The 23,289-nt window shown below is 51.5% G+C and overlaps 1 protein-coding gene across 3 annotated transcripts; it reads right to left on the bottom strand.

Annotated features, from left to right (window-relative positions):
* Nucleotides 1–425: 425 nt before the first annotated feature.
* Tfap2a (transcription factor AP-2 alpha) lies at nucleotides 426–22,794 on the bottom strand. Of its 3 annotated transcripts, none has more exons than XM_004666145.2 (7): nucleotides 22,675–22,794; nucleotides 13,240–13,674; nucleotides 10,279–10,330; nucleotides 8,133–8,364; nucleotides 6,246–6,364; nucleotides 4,206–4,347; nucleotides 426–1,697 (listed from the first exon to the last, which is right to left on the bottom strand). In XM_004666145.2, exons 1-7 carry the CDS (start codon nucleotides 22,705–22,707, stop codon nucleotides 1,409–1,411), a joined length of 1,302 nt encoding a protein of 433 aa, XP_004666202.1. In that variant the 5' UTR covers nucleotides 22,708–22,794; the 3' UTR covers nucleotides 426–1,408. The 3 variants fall into 3 exon arrangements, with proteins under 3 accessions (XP_004666202.1, XP_004666201.1, XP_004666204.1); XM_004666144.2 differs by lacking the exon at nucleotides 22,675–22,794 and adding an exon at nucleotides 18,396–18,693; XM_004666147.2 differs by lacking the exon at nucleotides 22,675–22,794 and adding an exon at nucleotides 14,923–15,038.
* Nucleotides 22,795–23,289: the final 495 nt, after the last annotated feature.

Here is a 23,289-nt window from a genome sequence, read left to right as displayed (position 1 = left end):
TGAATAAAAAATACTGCCAAGAACAAAAATACGCCTGGGTAAAGACAGCCACTGAATAAAAAAAAATCAACATAAAGCGTATCAAATATTTATTTATCTGGGCAACAAAGGCCTATGGTACATTGACAGGCATGGAGACAGACTACTGCCGCACGACTCAACACAGCACAAGGTTTGCTTCCAACATGACCAGGGCAGAGACGGAAGACCAGGTGGCCCCAGATGCTTGATGCTCTTTGAACAAAAAGAGAGAGAGAAAGAGAGAGAGAGAAGAAAATCCCTAACCCTTGGTTTAAAGACAATATTCATTTATTGCTGAAATGATGTTTTTAAGAGAGGACAGTGAGATAAAATAAACTTTTTTTTTCTCCATACATAGAAGGTTATCAAACCAATCAAATTTAAAAAAAAAAAACTCTCCAGGGTTCAATATCACATTTTTTTCCCTTTCAGTTCAATGAAAAGCTAAATGTTATACTAATTATATATATAAAATTTTATTTTACTTCTTAGAAAATTTATTCAGCTGTTTCATCGTGGTCTTTAACATGCTACAGCCGGGGTAAGTTCATGAGTCTTGGGGGTGGGGGTCACTCAGACCTTGGATGTCTAAATAAGTAGAAACACATGAAAAACTAATAGGGAAGATTCAAACCCCACTAAACAAGAGGTAAACGAGATCACCAGATAAATAAAAAAAAATGCTTAAAACAGACTCACCATATTTACAAATCCCATTAAATTACACATAAATAAATATATACAAAGACATGAACACTGATTCCCTTATAGAGTTGTGAATCGTGTTGCCAGAGAAAGTTCAAGTGGGTGGCTTTACCTTGCAGAGGGAAACCTCCTACAACTGAAGACAGGACATGGAACTTCGTGTGTTTCTGTTCAAGTTTATTCACAATACTGATAAAAAATGTCATTATCCTCTTTGACTTTTTTAGGTATGGCTACAATCTGAACTGAAGTAGCGAGGGAGAGCGATGATTCAGTCCCATGAAGCTCATATGATTTTTTTTTTTAATTTTTTAAGATCTTTTTTTAGAAAAAAGAAAGTTTTAATGTTTGTTTTTTTGTTGTTGTCGTTGCTGTTGTTGGTTTGATTTTTAAAAAAAACGGGGGTGTGTGGGGGGGGAAGGTTCATGAACTCAACAGAACTTTTCTTTGCTGGCTTCACGGCCTGTTCTGTTCTCTTAGGCTCCACATGAGGGCGCGGGGGGCTGTTGGTGCCGATGGGGAAGTTGAGGCAGGGCGCTGAGTCGGCGGTGGGGGGAGCAGTCGCTCCCGGGGGCGCGGGGGGCGCTCGGCGGCGGCGGCGGCAGCGAGGAGGAGGAGGAGGAGGAGGAGGAGGGTGCGGAGGAGGGCGGCGGTGGGCACCTGCCGGGGCGCCGGGAGAGCCTCACTTTCGGTGCTTCTCTTCTTTGTCACTGCTTTTGGCGCTGCTGTCCGTGTGGCTGTTGGGGTTGCTGCTGAGGTACATTTTGTCCATGGCCTTGAGGGCCTCGGTGAGATAGTTCTGCAGGGCGGTGACCGCGGCGCACACGGCCGGGCTGCCGAAGCCGTGCGAGATGAGGTTGAAGTGGGTCAGGCAGCTCTGGATGCCCGGCTCCAGGATGGGGTTGGGCCGCGAGTTCCCCAGCGGAGATCGGTCCTGAGCCAGCAGGTCGGTGAACTCTTTGCAGATCTGTCTGCAGCCGGGCAGAAGCAGAAAGAGAGAAAGAGAGAGAGGTGAGGAGCCAGCCCTTCTCCCAGTGCCCCCGGGGCTCAGCCAGCCCGCCCGCCGCCGCACAGGGCCGCAGGCCACGGCGCGCACCGCGGCCCGCCTGCCCGCCTGAATGCACAGCCAGACCCTTCCAGCCACACGAAAAAGGGACCCCTCCCTCCCACCACACACAACAAAGTTCTGTCCCCACCTTTCTCTCCACCAAGCATCCCAGACACGGGAAAATATTCATATGACATGAGATAAGTAAGAAAAGTGAGGCCAGAGGACAGAAATGGAAGTGCATCGCTCTCCAGCATGCTGGAACCATCAGCCTTGATGCCCCGCGTGTCATCTGGGGGGCACCTCCCGCCCCTACACAGATCTCAGCAACAGTTGTGAAATGAAGTCTCCCCTCATTCAACTTCAAACCACACAAGGTTTGCACTTGATCCGAAAGGCAAAACTGAGATTATTTTGCCTAAAACTATCTCTCTCTCTCCCTCTCTCTCTCTCTCTCTCTCTCTCACACACACACACACACACACACACACACACACACACACACACCACGGGCTGGAGAGATGGCTCAGCAAGTTAAGGCACTTGTTTGCAAAGCCTAACAACTCCGGTTTAGTTCCCCAGTACCCATGTAAAACCCATGTAAAGCCAGAAGCACAGAGTGGAGCATGCATCTGGAATTCCTTTGTAGAGGCCCCTGGCGTACCCATTATGTGTCTGTCTTTCTCTCTCTCTCTCCCTCTCCTAGCAAATAAATAAATAAAAATAGAAGTAAAAAAAAAAAAAAAGCCAGGCATGGTGGAGTACTCCTTTAATCCCTGCACTTGGGAGGCAGAGGTAGGAGGATCAACGTGAGTTCAAGGCCACCCTGAGACTACATAGTGAATTACAGGTCATCCAGGGCTAGAGTGAGACCCTACTTTGAAAAACCAAAAACAAACAAAAATCATGGGCTGGAGAGATGGCTCAGCAGTTGCTTGCAAAACCTGATCTCCCAGGTTTGATTCCTCAGTATCCACTTAAAACCAGATGCAAAAAGTGGCACATTCATTTGGAGTTTGTTTGCAGCAGCAGGAGACCCTGGCACACCCATATTCTTTCTTTTTTTCTCTCTCTCCTTGCAAATAAATAAATTAATTAATGTGTTTTTCTTAAAGTCACCTCCCCCCAAAAACTTAATAGGTATTAATCAATTCAAACTGTTTGGGGTGGGGGAGAAATAAATATTTCACTTTCCTATTCCCCTCATTTAACACATAACCCCAAATAAAAGTTCTTTAGGAAGCTGTGAATATAGGGGGAAAATTGGCATTTTTGAAAGGCATGATGGCTAAACGGAGTGGATAAAAGTGCTTTCCTTCCTTCTTTTTTTTTTTTTTTTTTTTTTTTGAGGTAGGGTCTTGCTCTAGCCCAGGCTAAATTGGAATTTACTCTGTAGTCTCTTTCAGGCTGGCCTTGAACTCGTGGTGATCCTCTGCCTCCTGGGGGCTGGGATCAAAGAAGGCATGCGCTTGGCTAAGGGTGCTAGTTACACAGCCTGCAGACCCCAGTCCAATTCCCCAGCCAAGCACATAGAAAGAGCCTTTGGAAGCCAGAAATCCAGGCAAGTTTCACCATCTTCTAGGAAACTCTGTCCAGACCCTGGAAGCCAAGATTACTGGGGTCTTCCTGAGGTAGCTACAGCCTGCTGGGGTGAGAGGAGCGGGAGGAACAAATAGCGACACCAAGGCTAGCTGGTGTCCCCAGGCCACAAACAACAGTGTGCCGCCCAAGGTCTTAGCTTCTACCCTCTGCCACCCTGCCCTCCCGTGACACCGACTTTTGATAATTAAGGGCTTCCAAACAAGCCTTTTAATTTTCAGAAAACATATCAAAACAATCATTTTCTTTTCACACACCACCTGGAGAAGCCTATTCAGCCCAGGCACCTATGGGAATATAACTTGAGCCATTTTGAAACCCATTTGACATCTCGCCTGTAGGCTAAAACTTGCAGTGGGGGGGGGGCACTTAACAGGCTGGCAGAGCAGGAAGTCAAGGATCAGGGCCCAAACTAGGACAGTTTCTGCCTGGCACATTTTGTAGCCCCCACTTGATCTTGACCTTTGGACAACACTGATAGAGGGCCAAGTGGACCCTGTGGAGGAGTTGAATCTGTCTTCTTTTTTTTAAAACATAGTCACAAATCCACATTCAGCTTACTTGAAACCTCTTCTGACCATCCCCTACACCCCCATGCACATTCATGTAAACTTTAGCCAGTGAGAAAGTGTGGGGGAGGAGGCAAGTATGGGATCACCTTAACCTTCCCACTTGTGTCTCCCCTGAGTGCAGACAGTGGCCTGGGAGTGTGGGTGCTGTCATGGGTGCCAACAACAAAGCTGGTGAAGGCAGAGGCAAAAGAGGAGAGAAAGCACAGAACCATTTTTGTCTGTCAGAAAGAGCAGCCGACCCGCAGAGGTCAACGCCTTACTTCGTAGCCAGAAGCATGTTTTTTCTTGTCACTTGCTCGTTGGGATCGGAATGCTGTCGGTTGAGAAATTCTGCTACTGCTTTGGCAGGAAACTCAGTTTCGCACACGTACCCAAAGTCCCTGGCTAGGTGGACGGCTTCTCCTGGCAAGAGGTAGGGGGAGGGGAGAAGTGAAGGCCAGAGAATGAAGAAAATTGGGATCATAGCTTCCACTCCACAACATTCTTATACTCTTCACCCAGAAGGTGGAAGAAATAGAAACTCCTTGTTTTCTCACTTGAAGCATTTTATTTCTTTCTCTAGAAAAACTGGTGGATGTATTCACCAGGAAAAAATGGCAACCTGTCCTACAAGGCCAAGGTGATTTGAAGATGTCAGTCCTACCCACTTACCCTCAGCCCCCATCCCCGACATTTCCCCAACTCCTGTTTGAAAATGGTTCTGGTATTCCAACCTCACACCTATCAACACATTCATCAATGATATTCATAATTACTCCTTGAGCTTTTCTGCAAGGAAACAACGGAGGGTTTACATTTTAACTTGATCACATATAATTATCTGTTCATCCAAACCGATTAACCAAGAGGATTTGAGGGTCACTCCACTGAGTCAGTCTGTGTTGTTGATTTTCGAATCTTTGGTTTTAATTTCCTGAACCAGTTGGTTTTTACTGCAGGGCTTCCTGCCATTAGCTCCAGCTCCGGAAGAACGCATGCGCCAATTAGAGCATCAAAGCTCTCTCCGCAGAGCTTGTTTCCATAAAATGGAGCGGATCACAAACAATAACAGTGCTCCAGACACTGCCTCTCCATGCCAGGACTCACCCCCAGACCCAGACCAACCCTCACGCTCCACCCTGCACCACCACCATCTTCATGGCGTATAATTCTCTTGGGGACATGAATAGTGGGCTCTCAACATGGTATCATTACTTTAATATAATGTTACTGCATTTGAATTTCTGGACCTGGACAACTGCTGGGGTGTTTGTTTGTTTGTTTGTTTGTTTTTAGCACTTATCATCTCAGATACCATTTAACACATGGAAATCATAGAATTCCTCCTCAAAAAAAACCCACATTGTTTCAGTTTTAGTAACTTACAAAGTTAGAACTCAACTTCGATTGTCATATACAAGATACAAATAAGATAGGGGGAAAATGCCTCCTTGATATATGAATACTAGTTTTAAATAGGCCTGGTAATAAATTCACAGTACTGTTTTTGTTTTCCTATTAGCATGAGACATAAGAAGACATAAAGAAAAGCTCAGCAAGCTATGCATTTATTTCAACACTTAATCTCAAACTTAAGCCAACTTAATAGCAGAAAAAGTTTGGAATATAGAAGAGATAGGAGAGGGAATGGATGCTGATGACAGTTTATCTACAGCAGGACAGGGTTGGCATTTTGTTTTGAGAAATTTGGAAGGGTGTGTGTGGGTGTCAAAACCTGCTATGAGAAACTTTTCACAATGCATGTTTCCTTTTTCTTTCTGCATCAAACAATTCAAAGTCTAAAATTACTTTCTTCCACCTTGGAAGAGAAACAATTAAACAAGAGATAGGAGAGCATAGGTTTGAAAAACAAAAACTTACAACAGCATACAACCCTGAGCTTTCAGGACAGGTCTTAAATCAGGATGCAGGTCAAAGATTCCCAAATTAATTCAGGAAGTAATGGTCACGCATTTCTCAAATGCAGATGTCAGAATAACTTAAGTGATTTACTGCTGAGTTCTTTAAAGGAGACAGGAACTTGGAGAATGTGACGTTCTTAAATTTGTGCATTGTTTAGGTCAGTTTTGTGCTGGGAAGGTATAATTTTGTGGTAGAAGGGGGAAGAAGGAAATAGATGCATAGGACTATATGGAAATAGGGTTCAGAGACATTCAAGAATTCAGTTCACTGGCAGCTATATTCTGTGAAAACGTAAAGCTACCCAGTTTGACTCAAAATGCACCCAAACATCTACCACCAAATATTATCCATTTTCCCAGAAGACAGCCCCCTCCTAGTTAGCAAGTGGATTTGCTTACCCTCCACTAGTGATGTGAGCAGAGTGACGTTGGCAGCTTTACGCCTCCCTGCTGGCAGATTTAATCCTATTTTGTCCAGTTTTTCTCTTAAAGATCTTCCTCCATTTTTAGACTTCGCCCTGTTTCATAAATATATGTGAGACAGGGATTTAGAAAACATTGGGTTGCTCTGAGTAATATGAAAGTTATTTTGAAAGCTTCCTCAAATGTATTTTTAAAAACCGAGAAGTGTGGCCCCAAGATATTCAGAAGGTGAGGCCCTAAGAAGGAATGGTACACAAAGATCAGACAGATAAATGCTCCATACACAGCAAAGAACCCCCCCCCCCCCCCCCCGTGTTCAGTGAGACCGCAACAGGGGCAGGCTGGGAACCTCTGATCTCTCAAAAACAGCCAAGAACAAACACAGCCCTAGTCTCTAGAGTTGGAGTCATTCGTGAATCAGCTGATTACTGTATATTTTCCCTGTTATTTCAATCATATTTCAAACATAAATCCCAATGGAGTCTTTAAATTGTCTCTGCAAGATCTGCTGTTAGGTTGTTCCAAGTAACCAAAGTTATCATCACTCTCTCATTTCCTGCTCTGGCTTTGGCCCCAAAGGGAAACGCATTTCACCAACTGTTTACATGTCATGTCACCATTGTAACTGGAAATGTCACAAGGCTGGTATCAGCCTTCAAAAATTTCACTGATTTCAGAGACAATGGGGGTAACTCTAAGTAGATGTCTAGGCAGACTCCCATAGTCAGAAAGCGGTTAAGATAAACTGTTTAAATAAAACAGCAAATTAATTAATTTCAGATTTTATTCCCTACTCAAGTGGTTCTTTAATTGTGTGGATTAGATTATGCTCCCCTAGGTAAACAGTCTCCAATACTGGGGATGGAAGAAGGGGAGGGAAGGCAGAGGGCAGAGAATGACAGATTACTAAGGGAAAGCCACTTAGCTGTGAAGGAAGAAAGAGATGAGAATCGCTGATGTCAACTTTCCCAAAACAGTTTCATAGGATTTGTCTGGGACATACCCAACCAGGGCCCACAGGCTAGTCAAAACTATAAGGATCAAACATAAAGCTAAACGAAGAAATTCTGGGCCTTATTTAAGAGGAAGAGGATGAACAAACATATTATTTGGCTGAGTTCAACGCAAGGCCCAGATCACAACGCTAGAAGGAAGCCCACAGCAGGCTCAGAGGGAAGGTGCTGTTTTTAATCTCCTGGCCCTGAAGAAGTCTTATCTAGGAAATGAATCTCGGCCTCCCTGGCCACGTGCGTTAACAGATGCATTCCTTGGGAGCGACTACAGCCTCACACGCTGCCTGGCACACATCACCGTAAGCCAGAACCCTCCAAAGCCAGCGCCTGTGGCACCGGGGGGTGGGGGTGGGGGGTCGCCTGGCGGCGGGAGATGCCCGCCACTGGGATGGAGGGGGAGACAGGCCCACACCGGAGGATGCCGCCCTCTTGTTTTGGTTAAAAAGCCTTTCTGTTAACTCCTTATTCAAAGCACGGGGACCCCACGGGGTGGTCGGACAGAGCAAAGCTCCCTGGAAGTTCTCCTGGGCTTGCAAGGTGGGCGCACGTAGGGAAAAGACGGCCGCACGGCGCCCCGCGGCTGCCACCGCTGGGAATGAGCCCGAGGCGCGGCGAGCTGCGCGTGCGCGCCGAGACCCTGGACCCCAGCGAGCGCGCGGCGGCGCACGGCGAGCGCGGCGGAGAGCGCAGGCGCGCAGCCCTGACCCCGCCCCCGGCTCGGAGCTCTTCTCCCCGCCCCTTTCTCGGCCCGCGAGGGGAGGGGCTGTGCGCCGCCGCCGCCGCCGTGGCCCCGGCGCAGGCGCAGTGCGCCCGCGGGCGCGGGGCGGGGCGGGGCGGGGCGGGGCCTCACCTCCGGAGCACTCCGCCCAGCAGCGACGCGTTGAGACACTCGGGCGGCGAGAGGCGCCGCTGCACTTCCGCCACCGTGACCTTGTACTTCGAGGTGGAGCTGAGGAGCGAGAGGCGACCCGGAACTGAACAGAAGACTTCGTTGGGGTTCACCACGCCGCCGAAGAGGTTGTCCTTGTTGATGGGGATGGCGGAGACGGCGTTGCTGTTGGACTTGGACAGGGACACGGGGCCTGCGGACACAGACGGGCGGCCGCTGTGGGGTCGGGGAGCCCCCCGCAAAAATAACCCCACCAGATCCCGGCCGACCCCAGCGCTCGCTCGGGGCGCGCCGGACGGCCAGTCGGTCCTTCCGCGCCCCAGAGAAACCCTGGCGCCTGCCCCCCACGTCCCTCCCCAGCCCAGCCCCGAAAGGATGCTGCGGAGGGGGGTGGTGCCCTACCCTCCGCCGGGCTGCGAGCTTTCGAGCCCAGGAGTCACCTGGGGCAGGAGCCCGCAGGGAAGGGACTGGGCACGGGTTTCCTTTGCAAAGAGAAGGGGCAAGGCCTGAGGTATACAGTGGGGCTTTTGCAGGCCGAAGGGCTTAATGCTGGACAGAAATTGCTGTTATTAAAACCAGCCGACAGTTTAGATGGCTCCAGCAGCCAGTAAATGAGCATTTCAGTTAAGGCACCAAGCTGGGAAGTGGTGGATTCCGCTGTCGCACACCACACGTCCGGTCCTTTTGATCAATAGACCCTTTCTTATGTTCCGTTTTGAAATAGACTCAAGCGATCCTTTCCAAGCCAAGTCTTGAACTGGGAGGTGGGGTCGGGAGTCAAGAGCAGAACTACTGTAGGGCACTAGCAATGTGTCCTTTTGTGAGGCAGATTCTAAATGGCCCTGACCGCTTAAAGGGGGGGAGGGGGAAGGATGTATCATCAGCTTCCCAGTTAAAACCATAAGCTATTCATTGTTGGACCTACCATTGTTAGAAAACAAATTCAAGACCAGCAAAGGAGTGTACTTCATGAATTCCACTTTTCAACACCAGGGCAATTCAGATGCATCCGAAAGCATTTAAGAACAGTACATTTGTTTCTTAAAATTCCACATACAGACACACAGTAACATGCACACGGTCTCGTCACAGTGCTCCTCCTAGGTTCTGTAATGGGGATATTCTAGCCGTATGGGGCGGTGGGGGACTCTAGGTTTTGGATAGATCACTTGTGACGTTAATAGCTCTGGGGAGGCTAATAGAGACAATAGGAGTTAAACGAACTCTTGAGAGATTACTAATAAAAGAGCCAATTATCATGTCGATTTGGAAAGAGCATCTCTTAAGATTTATCCCTTGCACATCTAATTTGACATGACAAAGATTTCACAGATGCAAAAATGAAACTTTAGCTAACAATATAGTGATTGGGGTTAAAAATGAGAACAGTTTTATATAGTATCGTCCTCTGGTGGAGCTTAGGATCTTGATGTGTGACATTACCGCTATAACAAAAAAAGAAAATATCTACTGAGGATGAGTAGCACTTAATCCAAGAAAGTTTCTTTCTACTCACTAAACACAATATAAACTATAAATATTCAACCACTTAGCACTTCTAACAATTTCTGTTCTGAGTAAATATTGCTAATAATGACCAAAAGTGAAACTGTTGTTAACCCAATTCACAAAGTTTTAAAGCCGGTAAACTCAAACAGCCAACAGAAAACTAAATCAAACACGAAAGATTTTTTTCCCACTGTGACAAGTAGTGCTGCTTTTCCCCCCGTCGTTCATTAACGTTATTTACACTGTTTCAGCATGATACACCTCAACCCTCATGGTCTCAACTCCGCACAGTGAATTAACTGTTAAACCATTTCCAAATTGAAATGCCACTTCCAAATCATGTTCGTGTGTTTGTCCAAATATCATTAAGCTAAATTAAATGCTCAAATCATGAATCAGAACAAAGCTAGCCTGTTGCCATTGTCAAGATCCTGAAAGCCGATGATTTAAGCATTGCTCTTCTATTCCTATCTATTTGCTAATTCTGAGCCTTTAGGAAATCCTACTTAAAAAAAAAAATAAATACAGCTCTGCAAGCTCTTTTAAATAGCACTCTGCCTGTAAGGACATGCTGGGAATGCAGACGGAAGTGGCTTACCTTTCTTAATTACAGTTTGATCTGGGATGTTAATACCCGGGTCTTCTACATGCTGCAACAAAAGGATACACATAGATGTAAGTGTATAATCAAAACAAAAGGAAATGAATATTCCCTGCAAAGTGGGGGAGGGATGAGGAAGAATCGAAACCCCCTCCCCCAGAACATTTATATATATATAAACATCTATCTTGGCTTATTGGAATTTGAAGCTTTCCAACTCAAGAGGTTTCACTGCACCCCATAGCCAATTTCTCCTCCCACGTTGAATATCCCACCTTGAAGAGGGTGGGGTGAGGAATAAAACTTTCTCTGGAAATTAAATGAAGTTTTGGAGTACCTAATCTTTCTCACAGCCAGTTCAACCCTAAGCAATGCACCCCAGCTTTAACGTGGCGCCTCAGCAGCTTCGGACCTCAGTGTTGAGGCAGCCAAAGCCAGGAAACACAATAGAAATGACAGGGGCGGGAGTAATGGCAGAGTGTTGGAAACTGTGTAGGTAATGCCATAAAACGCGCACATTCACACACACTTCACCTCAGAAAAACGACAGATAATTTCTCAAGACTACTGCCCTCATTAGGTATGGCAGGAATGTGGAGATGATAAAACAAAAATCCTTTGAGCTTGCTTTCCTGTTGTCCAGCAGCAGTGTGGTGTTTTTCCCCCTCCCTCTTCTTTTTTTTACAGATGGATGGGTATATGTGTGTGTGCTAGAGTCAAAACGTGATTAGAAAGTAAAATGAAATCATGTTTTCTAATGCAGAAACTGACAGGCAATATAATGTCTGGCTGTGTTTACAAATTAGCACCAGGGCTGCTGAGATAGAAGATTTCGCAATCGTTACCAAACACAGGCATTACCATTTAAAAAACTATTACTTCCTTCTCTAGTCTTTGTCCAACAATAATACTGATTCAAACATTTTCCATTCTGTCTTGGATTTATGCTCCTGTTAATTGTGCCTGATCTCAATGATTCCGGGTGGATGGTACTAAGTTGCTTTATTACAGGTTTTATTATACTCAATGCTCTCATTTGTAACTTGCCTAAAGTGCTTCTGGATTTAAGTATAATTAAATTGAGAAATGTTCAGAAATGACTACTGCCACAGTTCTTGTGTTTTAACTATATGGGGAAATATGATCCCTTTATGCATGCACCCTAAACCCATAAAGTAAATGTAGTGTGGCATAATACTTTTATTTGTGTTATTTCTAGCTAGACCTTGTCTATACAGGGAAGACTGTTTAAGTTTAAAACCCCACTGAGATATTAATGATTAAATAATTTTCACCATTGATTTGATTTTCTTAAATATTTAGCAGCCATTCTCATTAAAGGTTAACTGTTGCAGCAATGAGAAAATTGAAAACAACCCCTTTCCTGACCCAAATTCCTTTGAAAGAATTTTTTTTTCTTAAAAGGTGGGGGAGGGAAAGGGAAGATCAAGCACTGGAGTTTCTTTGCTTTTATTTGATCTTTTGGTTAATTTCTCCTGCTGACCAATATCACCTCAAAGAGAACCACATTAGTAATAAGAATTCCCACCAGCCATCAGCAATTCTTGCAAAAGTAGAGCAATTGGAATGCATATGCTTTGCAATTCAAGTATCTCCAAACAGGCAAGAAAAAGGATTCAAAGACTCTTCGAAAGGAAACAAAAATTATCATAGCTCCTAGTTCTTTTTAAAAATTGCTCTTTTATGCATTATTGCTGCTCTCATTTTCTACCCACCCCCACAATGCACTAAGTATCAGTTTTTAAAAACATGCAAATATGAGCACACAATGCTTACTAAGCCTAACACTGGATATCAAGTGTCTGCTTTTCGGTTTTTCATGCAAGGCTGTTAAGCTTACCCAACAAATTTCAGTGATTAACTGGGCCAAATGAGAGTAGTAATAAATTTTCCGTTTTCCTATAGAACTTCAATAATGTTTAAAATCCGCCAAGCAGGCAGGTAAGTTCATGTGACCATTTTCCTTACAGTCTAACGCAGTGATCATTAAACTGTCAGCGGACATGCTGCTGCTGTATTTGATGCAGTAATTTGGAATCGCATTTTAGCAAAAATCACATCCAGATACATTTCCCTTCCAAAGTAAAGCAGCTTCAACCGGAGCCTTTACAGCTTTAATAAAATTATTGGCTTGCTCTGATTCCATTTCAGAAAGGTTGCGAGGAAACCATAAATATCAAGACCTGAACCTGAGATGGTGGTTTAAATTTAATTTTAGAAAGTATTTTCGAATTATCAATAGGCTGGTTTGCATTGTAAATACAACATGTGCTAATGCCAAGCTTACTTAGAAATCATGTTCAACTGCATTTATTGATGACTGAATTAGAACTCAAATAACTATTACCCAATAGTCTCCAAACATTTAATTTAATACAGAGTGTAGCAGGTTCTGGTCGGCGTTGGGAACCTAGCTAATGATTTATGAGGTCACCACTTAGCACCCCTAGGAAGAGGAGAAGGCTACATTTTAATGCCCCTCGGCCTGGATCTACTCCTGGCTTTAACCAGGGGAGTGTAGCCTTCACTTTTGGATTTCTCTACTACTGCTCATAGCATCCGGTTCAATGAGCATTTGAGGTGCTCTCTCGGTTAAATTAACATCCTTCTCTGAACAGGGAGAAATCCCCACTCCAGACTCAGCGGGGGAATTAAATTCTTCCAGATACACACAGGTTACGGTCCTGGAGATGGGGAGCCGCTGTGAATGGTGACAGCCTCCTGCTTTATTTCTGTGTCGGTGGAAGTGGCAACGGAGGTATTGTTGAGGGGGCTCCAGGACGCATTGTTCTCAATTACTTTTAAATTTTTAATTCAGTTGTTTGTGTGGGTCATCGCCCCTCCCCCAGCTCTCACTGTGGAAGGTCCCAGGGGCCCCTGCTCGGGAACCTCCCCACCCACCCCCAGGGCAGGTGAGTCCGGGCCGCGTTCCCTTACCGGGACGTCTTCGATGGCGTGAGGTAAGGAGTGGATGGGGAGGTCTCCGAGTCCGGAGCCGAGCCCGTGTGGGCCGTGCAAAAGGTCCTCGTGTCGCCTGTAGTCCCTGCGAGGATCCAGGCCCGACAGCTGGTGGGGCAGCCCCCGGTGCGTGTGCAGGAGCCCAGACTCTTGGCTCTGCCTCTGGCCGGGCCAGCCCGGGTGCTGCGGCTGCGGCTGGGCATGTAGGGGGTTCAGGCTGTAGGGGTCGTTGACGTGGGAGTAAGGATCTTGCGACTGAGGGTAGATAGGCTGGTAGGGCGGGGGAAAGTAGGGGGGCTGGAAGTCGGCATTGGGGGTGTGGGACAGCGGCGGGGCGCTGGTGTAGGGAGATTGACCTACAGTGCCCAGCTGGGGCAACCGTGCCGTCCCGTTGCTGGTGCCGTCGTGACGGTCCTAGAAGAGAGCCGAAGGAAGGGGAGAGAACAAGAAGTGAGGCGTCGGGTCTCGACTGTCCCCACTCCAGCCAGTCGGCCAGCAAGGATGGGACATCTCCGGGTCCCCTCCGCAGGCCGCGGGCACAAAGTCAGCTCTACGGTGTTCATTTCGGAAAATCCCCCAGAAGTGAAACGGGTGCCGACGCCGAGGATTTAGACTGTGTAAATACGGGGTCACCAGAGACCCTCCCTGGGTGTTGCTCTCAAAGGCGGGGAGAAGACCAAAAGGGGTCACAGGGAATACACCCGTTAAATGGCAGCACAGAACCTCCCTAGAGCAAAATTAAAACTGCCACCAAATACTCCACAGCGAAAGCGGCCTTGGCTTCGCTTCGGCATCCCGACCTGTCTGCCACTGACTTACGGTTTTCTCTCGTGCGCTAGTATTTTTTTTGGGGGGGGGGAGGGGGCAAATCCTAAACCTTCAAGGACCGTTACCACTTCATGACTATTTAAATACAAACATGCTTTTGCACAGGGGCTCTAAGAAAACACACATATAAATGACCAGTTAAGGAAGGTTTTGACTGCAGGGTTGATGGGGGGGGGGGTGTCTGTCTTTTCCGCTTTCTCGGTAAGCAGGCTTTTAACTCGATAAAGTCGTTTTATGATCTGAGTGGGAAGGAGAACCAGAAAGATCCAGCCTTGCTGGGTTCTCTTGTAAGAGAGATGTGCACCCCGGGGCAGAGCCCCCCCACAACTCCCCTTTCACCCCAGCCCCAAAGAGCAAAATAAACGCCGGACATTATGTTTTCGCAGTGCAATTGCTTGCAAAACAAGCCAAGAGTGGGTTCCGGAGAGTGCGGACCCTCGGAGGTTCGACCCCGGGGCTCCAGGGGTAGAAAGGCATCCCGGGGTGCGCTCTTCCGGCGGGGAAGGCTGAGAGCGCCGCCCGAGGACGCCAGGGCGGAGGGAAAGGTAAAGGTGTCGAGAACTCGCGGGGGAAGCGACCTCGGCGTCGGTGTGCGTTCCGCGGAGAGGCGCGGCGGGGACCAGAGTGGTGACAATGCATCGGGTTTAGGAATGGAAAAGAGCGAGCGAGCGAGAGAGTGAGAGCCAGAAAGGGAAACGGATGTAAATGGAAAGGGGTGGTCGTGGAAGGAACCGTGGCAGAGGAGCCCTGGAGAGGGGAAGTCTCCGTTCGCTTCTCAGCACCGGGTTTCCAGACTAGAAAACAGGGTTTTGGGGATGGGGGAGTGGGACTCACCATAGCTGAAAAACTGTGAACTAACATCTGCGAAGATTCTGGGGTAACGAGTCAGGGTGAGAAAATAAAAAATAAAAATAAAACCCAAGGCGAGCACGCCGGGGAACAGCCCGAGGGCGCCGCACACAAAAGGCGCCGCGAGCCCCGCGCCACCCGGGGGCTCCCGGTCAGCGCGCGGACGCTCCCGCGGGCGCCCGGGCCCCGCTCGGGTCCATTCGAACTCGTGCCGCCGGTTCGCGCGGCGCCTTCCGCTGCTCCGACCCGCAAGCTCTGATCCTGCCGCGATCGCTTAGGGTCCAAAGTTCTTTATATTAAAAAAAAAAAACTTAAAAAAAAAAAGAAAAGAAAGGCAAAAGTGTGTGTGAGTGTATGTGCGCGCGCCCCTCAAGTCCGTGTGTCCCCCTCTTTCCTTAGCGGCGGCTTCACGTGAGCTCCTAAGGACCGCGCCGGCCGGTGTCCCCGGAGCCTCCTAATAGCAGATATTCATGACTATTAATATGACACGAACACTTAATCGGGGAAGAATGCCTGGAAATGGAGCGTGAAGCGGAGCCGGCTCTCGGGGCGGCGGCGGCGGCGGGCCGGAGCTCAGCGGCGCAGAGCGGACGTGGGGACCCCGAGCGCCAGAGACAAAAAGCGGGCTGCAGAGGGAGCGGGCGAGCGCGCGGGGGGCCGCGGCGCGGAGACTGGCGAATCACAGCGCGGGGGCCGCATGTTAAAAGGATGCGGGGCATGCAAAAGTGAAAGAGAAAGAGGAGCGAGCGAGCGAGGGGGAGAGAGAGAGAGAGAGAGAGAGAGAGAGAGCGAGGGCCCGAGCGCGGACCCCGAGAGCGCGTCTGCGTGCGTGCGTGCGCGCGTGTGTGTGTGTGAGAGAGAGAGAGAGAAAGAAAGTGTGGGCGAGGAGGGGAGAGGCAGTGAGGGAGGGTGGAGGGAGGAGGGACGGGGAGGGGGCTGAGCCGGAGCCGTGGAGGGGGGAGCCCGCGGGGGAGGGGGAGGGGAGGGGAAGCCGGGAGTGACAATCAGACCTAAAAGGCTGGGGCAGACCTCGGCATGCGGCGGGGGTCCCGGGGAGCCGGCGGGAGCTGCCCGGGCCCGCGTCCGGCTGGGCGTTGGGCTCGGGGCGGTCGGGGAGGTGCCTCCCGGTGCTCTGCGGCCGCGGGATTCTCGGCTCCGATGCGGGGCCTGAGACTCCGGACTCGGATATCCTCGGCCGTGCGGGGACTCCATGGCCCGGGGTCCCCGCCTGGACCCGCCCGCCTCGCCGACTCTCTTCTCTCCCTCTCTCTCTCTCTCTTCCTGGCGAGTTTCCTTCTCTCGCGTCCTGGAGCCCTGCGCTCCGCGGCCGCAGCCGCTGGTCGGCTCTAGGTTGTCTCCGGACCGGGCTCGGGGAGCCGGAGCCGCCGGGACGCTGCCCCGGGCGCGCACAGACGCGAAGCGGCCCTGCCCGGGCGCCGCCGGCCCAGGCTCCCGACTCCCGGTACAAACCCGTCGGACAGGCCGGGCCACTCCCGCCCGACACCTCCCCCCCGGCCCATGCCAGGGCTAGCTCCCGGCGCGCGCCGCCGCCGCCGCCGGTCCGCCCGCCCGGTTGTCACAGCACGCGGCGCCTCGCCTCCTGCGTGTCCCTGCAGAGCCCCGGCCGAACTAGACCGCTCCGCGCCGCTCCAGAAACGCCACTGCCCCGCTTCGGCGGCGGCCGCAGTCACCAAAGTTGTCGAAACAGCCTCGAGTTTATCCTCTCGGGGCAGAGCTCTCGGCTCCCGCCCCCTCACTCTCACACGCACCCCACGGAGTCTCTCCGGGTGTGTGAGTGTGGAGGGGTGCAGGCTCATCTCCTGCCCACCCTCTCCCAAGAGTCGAGCCACCCAGGTTCGGAACCCGCCGGCCCAGGCGGCCCGCACCTTAGAGCTGAGTTTAGGGCTCCAAGAAAGGGGTTCGGACGCTACAAGTCTGGGCAGGAGCCCGGACCCCTCCAAAGTCTATGGCCCTAATAGGACACTGGGCCGCTCAGTCATTCTGACCTACCAGCAAAGGGCCCTTCTAGCCTCGGAAACAAAGCGATGGACGGGCGCTGTATGGGGTCCCTACGCCCCCACCTCACGCGTTTTCATGAGCCCCTTAGAGTAGCGCCCAGACCGGGTTGGAGCTAGGGGAGACAAAAGGGGGGAGCCTGGACGGAAGAAGACGTAAAACAGTATTCAGAAAGTAAAGGGAGGAGGGAGTGGGCGACAGACACGTCGTTCACATAAACCCAGTTTCTGATTTCAAGTAAAGACACGACTTGCCGCTGCGCCCACACACAGACGTTTCTGCCTGAACTCCCAGCTCAAAATTCCAAAAGAAAAAAGAAATTAGGAAGAAAGAACGGCAACAGTTAGAGCTGCTACACATTTATTTAGAAAAAAAAAAAAATACTCAGTCTCCCACCTCCACCCTCTCCCTCCGATCATCAGCTCTTTTTCAACGGGGTTTTGCAAAGGAGAAGTTGAGGCCGCCTCCTGCGGGCGGCTGGAGGACTTGAACCGGCTCCCTTGCTGGTCAGAGAAGTCGAGCTCTGAGGCTTTGGGCTTTAAAACCAGTCCCAAAGGGACTCTCCCGTGTCAGCCCGACTGACTCGCTCCCTGGGGGGGGGGGGCGGTCGGCCGTGGGGGCCAGGACTCTCCGGGTTCGGTAGCTGAGAGCTGGCGGGTACTGGGGCGGATTCCCCGAGACCAAGAGAAGCCAGCAAGCTCAAGGCAGCACGTGTGCACCCCACCACCAACGCGGGGTGTGTCCGTGCGCCCCGTAAAGCGAGCTCAGCTGTTTCCAACTTCAGACAGAGGCGTGCAGCGGGGGTGGGGGGGGGGGGGTCTTGCGCCCGAGCTGAACCCGCTTCCAGGGATGTGGGACCGAGATGAGAGAAAAGTGTGTGTGGGGGGGGGCTTCTCCAAACACCAGAAGTGAGCCTTTCTCGAACAGAAGCAAGGAAAGCAGGAGTGTTACACTTCAGAGAGGAGGTTAAAGGATTTTCGTGTGCCTGCGTGTGTGAGTGAGTGTGTGTGTGTGTGTGTGTGTGTGTGTGTTTCTTCCTGCTAACTTGGGCCCCCAGAATCTAGCTTAAGAGACACGCGGAGTGCACAGGCACGTGCCCACTCTCCAGTAATTCTCCCTTTAAAAAAAAGCCAGTCTTTAGTCCCATTCTCAGGCACAAACCAAAAATGGTCAGGGAGGGGGGGAAAAAAAGAAGAAGAAGGGAGGGAAGTGGAACACGGGCTGGAAGGAGAGGGAAGAAGGGAGCGCTCACGTCCTCCCCTCGCCAGCGTCTCCCCCGCGAGCGTTCTCCGGGCGAAGCGGAGGGGCGGGCGCCGCGCGGAGGAAAGTCGGTTCCACCCGCGTTTCTCAGCTGGCTGCGCCGACAGGAGGTGGAGGAGGAGAGGGAGGGTCGATCCCCGAGACCGTGGCCGCGACGACGCCGGAGCCCGCGCCGCGCTTACCTCGCAGTCCTCGTATTTGATATTATCCGTCAGTTTCCAAAGCATTTTCATGGATCGCCGTGAACAAATTTGCCCCTGTGCACCTCACACCCAAGTGGAGCTACTCTCTGGGTAAGCGCAAAGTGCCGGCTGCTGGCGGAGAGCTCGGGAGGAGGAGGAGGGCGAGGAGGAGGAGGGTGAGGAGGAGGAGGAGGAGGGCGAGGAGGAGGAGGAGGGCTAGGAGGAGGAGGAGGAGAGAAGGGTACCGAGCTCCCGTGCGCGCTCAGAGATCTCCCTCTAATGGTAGAAACTTTTCCCTTTTCCAGCTCTTCCCCCAACAAGCCTAATCGCCTCATTAGCATATCAACAATAGTCCAATTGCTCGCCAGTGCCGCGATCTGCCTTGGGCCGCTCCGACCCAGGTATAAAGGCCTTTCCAAGCCACGAACTGGCTCCCAGAAGCGCGAGCCTGCACCCCTGCTTGCCCGCCCGCCGGGCTGCGGATCTCTCCAGGACTCCACCTCTCCACTTCCCCGGCCCCAGCAGCCCTCACTCCGCTCAGCTCCATGCCCTTCCCCTCTCTCCGCTCCCTCCAGGCCGGAGGTGTCATCCGTCAGGTCCCGGACTACAGGGTCCGAGTTGGCTGCGCCTTGGGACCGAGTACTAACTACCTCCCACGCCTGCCCCGGTGGCTGCCAGCACTAATCGATCTGCCTTTTGGGCCCAGTCCGATTTTATTAGAAACCATTATCCCATTCGCAACGAAACCCAACCACTAACCCAAGAGCAGCGAAGTCACTCCAGGATTTCTACCCAGCAGGAGATCGCCTCCGCTCGCGGCGGCTCAACCCTCGGGCCCAGCGCCGAGGGAGTTTTATTAGCTTTGCGCTTCCCACCCCCACCCCCTCCGCAGGAGACTCTGCCAAACGGTTGGGGTGGCTGGGCTGGGGTTAGCGATCTCTTAATTGCTGCGTGTAAAATAAAAGTTGTACCCTGAAGAGGTTACTCGACAGCTCCGGGGGTTGAAGGATCTTCTTCCCTCCCGAAGGTATGAAGCTGGGGTCAGCAGACAACCCAGCTAGTAGTTCCGGCTACAATGTTTCCCAGATACCCGGCGCACCAGGACCCGGGACTAAGGAGGGCAGTCCATTCTTGAAGGAGCCAAAATACAGACCCGCGAGCGCCTGGGAGGCTCCGTACCTGTCAGACTTGCATCAAAATAAATCACTGGAAACCAACTCTTCTCTGCTAATCTGTTCCAGTTTTCCCAAGATTCCCCCTTTTTAATTAAAGAAAGGAGAGTTCCTTCATGATTTGATGTCACTAACGCGGCGCAGGCGGTGCGGTAGCCGGCTAACAGGAACCTGGAGGCAGGAGGGCCACCTTCCTTGTCCAAAATGACCGCTCTACGCTCCTGGGCTCCACACAGGGGCTTACTCGCTCCACAGGGACTTTTCCCCCTTTCTCTTTCAGGAATATTTCCTAAAGTGTGATTTTTTTTTTTTAAAGGACCTAATGTGAAACTTTGAAGAGCATACTTTCTCAGGTTGCTTTTCCATGGGCCCTCTAAAAATCTTGTCACCTGTCTTTTCTCCTGTGACAAACTCCTTGACCACAATAGGTCTTGCCTCACAGAACCCTGATTCATCTGGTGGACTTCTGGAAAATCCACAGGCCTCTGCTAATGCCTGTGAGGGCCTTGCCATGAGGGGGTGGAGGAACCTGCAAATCCAAAAGGTTCCCAACAGGTGGAAAGAAGGCAGAAGGAGGGGAAGACACCCACCTCAGCCCCTTTCAAAGTGGAAGAGAAGCGGTTATCCCTGCAGGAGACCTTTGCTAAACTCCAGCCCCCCCCCCAAAGCTAGATATTAGGCGAGACCTGACTAGGGGATTCAGTGCCAGAGGCCTTGGGCACTCCCTGGGGCTTGCTTTCGGCGCCTTGGCTGACAGGTCTGAAGACTTGGCCCCATTCTGCCCAGAAAATGGGCCACTTCCAGGCCAGACCCTGCCAAGCGGCCTTAAGGTTGGCCCAGCACAGGGGCTTGAAGTTAGGAGCTGGGCCTAGGGAAGTCCACCACCTCTACCTTCCCAGCAGCTGCCACAGTCCCAGTGGCTCCCAGGCCTCAGCCTAGGCCTGCGAGCGTGAGTTTTTACACACCACAGGCTCTCTGGGGTGTTTAAGGGAACTCTTCGGTTTCACTTTCTTTTCGTTCCCTGTGTGAGCTAGAGAAGACGCTGAAAGGTTTAGCACTCCCAATCCCCTACCCTCAGCCCCTCCGCAGTCCCCGCTGCGCTGCGGCCCCTGCAGACCTCTGGCTCCTAACACTCCAGGGTGCTAAACTGTTGTTGCATTCCCACTAAGGGCGCCGCTGGGAGGAAAATTGAGGTCTGCCAGCTCTGGGCGGTGCCTGTAGGGTGGGCACTTGTGAAAGAGCCGGCGCTAGCCCCTACAGCGGGCAAGGCTTCACTACCACAGCTGACTTATTGCCAGTCAGTACTCCAGCGGGGCAGGGACCCTGTGTCCCAGGACATCACCGCCAAACCTGCGCTTAGTGCAGGGGTTTTAGGTCTGACCTGGGGGCATAGAATACTCACTGAGCAAGAGCTGGTATCAGTGTAGGATACGAACACAGAGAGAAACCACACACACACACATCAGGATGACCCTAGGTTCTCTGTCTGGAAACCCTCAGTGAGACTTGGGTGTCCAAGTGGTGGAGCCTAGAGGATTTGGTCGCTTCGGGCCCAAAGCCACTGGCCCTGCTTGCTCCCTAGATTGAGTTCTCTAACCACTTGCCATTTTGTGAGCTCTCTGGAGCAGGCCCTGGACTCCCCGCTCCCTCATTTTAATAATCTCTGGCCTTCCAAGCCTCAGCAGAACTGCTGGAGGCCCAGCCACAGTTTTTCCTTGGGGCATGTCTCACCGCCTCACAGTTCTTGGGAGCGCAATAATGAAGAACTCCCGCCACCTCCAGTCCCCAAAGAAGAGAAGAAAGAAGGCCTTGGCCCACGGGGGTGGAAGGAAGGGGGTGCATTCCAGGACTTGGGTTCAGTGTGGAACTTGCAACCCTCAAATCACAACTGTCAGTTTAACTTTGGAGAACTGTGTTTAGTAGGTTGGGCTGGGGGAGGGTTGTAAAAGTACTCAATAAATAAAGTGATAAATACAAGAAAAAAATAAATGTGAAACACCTTCCTTTCTCCAGCTCCAGGGAGGAAAGTGAAGATCATACCACTTGAAAGGCTGATGTCTGGAACAGAAAGAAAAAAAGAAAGGAAGAAAAGGAAGGAAGAACGAAAGACAGAAAGACCCAGGTCCACTCTCAAAACCGTGTGTCCCTTGTTTCCTTGGGAAGGCGGAAGCCTTTGGTTTGAATTACTCCCCAGGCTTGTGGTGTACAGAACCTCACTCTAACCAGGCCTCAGTTGGCTGAAGCGAAAACAGGGCCCCGCGGTTCCGATTATGAAATTGGCCACAGGGGAAAGCAGCAAGCTACCACCACCCTACCAGAGCCGCCCTTGTTTGCCATAGAGGGAAAAACAAAATGTCTGGAAGTTGAAACGGAAAACAATGGTCAAATGTTCCTGGAGTGGAGGTCCAGGTCGGCTCGGTGGGACCTGCAGCCCACTCAGCCCTGGGTCACCGCGGCCTAGCAGGGTCACCTCTGTCAGGCTCTGGGCTGTACAAATTTGTGTCTCCTTTCTTCGTCACCCACAATCCGTAGCCCAAGAAGCGACAGCCCACTTGAGGAAGCAGACTAACTGAACAGCTAAAGTTCAGGCAAACTCTTCTAAGTATCCAACAACATTCTCCTCTCCACAAACCCTGCTACCTAGACTCATTTTGCCCACAGCCTGGGTCCCCAACGCTCAGAACATGCAGAGAGGCAGGTGTGCCCCAATCCTACCGCAACGTACGGCCCCGGGGACTCGGGACGAAGCCCGGGCACCGCACCCCCAAACCTGCGTTAGTCATCCATCCAAGTTTCTATTGGGGTGGGGGTGGGACAGTCAAGTAAACGCTTGTAACTTAAACCACAAATGGCTTGGGGGGGCACCTGTGAGGCCTGCGCCGGACACTTCCCCCACCCAGGCCGGGAGGGACGCGGCTGTCGCCTGCGCGCTGGTTTTTCCCCGTCTCCTCTCTCTCCCAGGGGCATTCCTGGGCACTGCCAGGCCAGGCGTGCCTCTCCCGTCCTGGGCCACGGCGCTTCCCCTCCTCCTCCCCGTCTTGGCCCCCTCCTCCACTCCACCCCCGCCCACCTCGGTCCCAGCCAAGGCAACCCCCCCCACCCCGTACCTGCCAGTCCCCCATTTTGGCAAGTATGGACATCACGGCTGGGCGCTCCTGGCGACGGGTCCCCGCCGGGCATGGGCTGGAGGGCTCGGCCTGGCCGGCTCCCTGGAATCGCTTAGGCAAATCCTCCTTTTTTTATACCTGCTCACCAACATCTCACCTGGTCATAAAGAGCTGGGTTGCTACCTGCCGACGCATGCGCGCTGGCCCAGGAATTCACTCCGCCAGCCTAGTCCCAGCGCCTCTCGGAGCTGACCTGGGAAGTGATGGATTTATAGCCCCGGCAATCTCGCCATCAGCTCCAGCTTTTTCCCAACAGCCCCAACCCGCTTTCCCGGTCAGTCCCTGGCCAGGGAGCCGAAGCCAGGCACTCACCGCTGGGGGGTCGCCGGGCCCCACGCGGGTGTGAACCAGTGTTTTCGTATTCGGGTGTACTTGGATGCCGCTGCGCTCATTCCACGACTCTCTAGTCCTCACAACTTTGGGGCTAAGGATGTGGGGGGGGCGGTGGGCAAGGCGCGGGGAAGGGGCCCGACCTAGAAGCCGGGTGCACCTGGACACACGTGGGTCAGGGTCCCCGCCCACGAGGCTCAGGGCACTGCCCGCCTTAACGGATCT

Source organism: Jaculus jaculus, chromosome 17 (assembly GCF_020740685.1).
Source record: "Jaculus jaculus isolate mJacJac1 chromosome 17, mJacJac1.mat.Y.cur, whole genome shotgun sequence".
Taxonomy (NCBI): domain Eukaryota; kingdom Metazoa; phylum Chordata; class Mammalia; order Rodentia; family Dipodidae; genus Jaculus; species Jaculus jaculus.
This window is presented reverse-complemented; position numbering and strand designations above follow the sequence as displayed.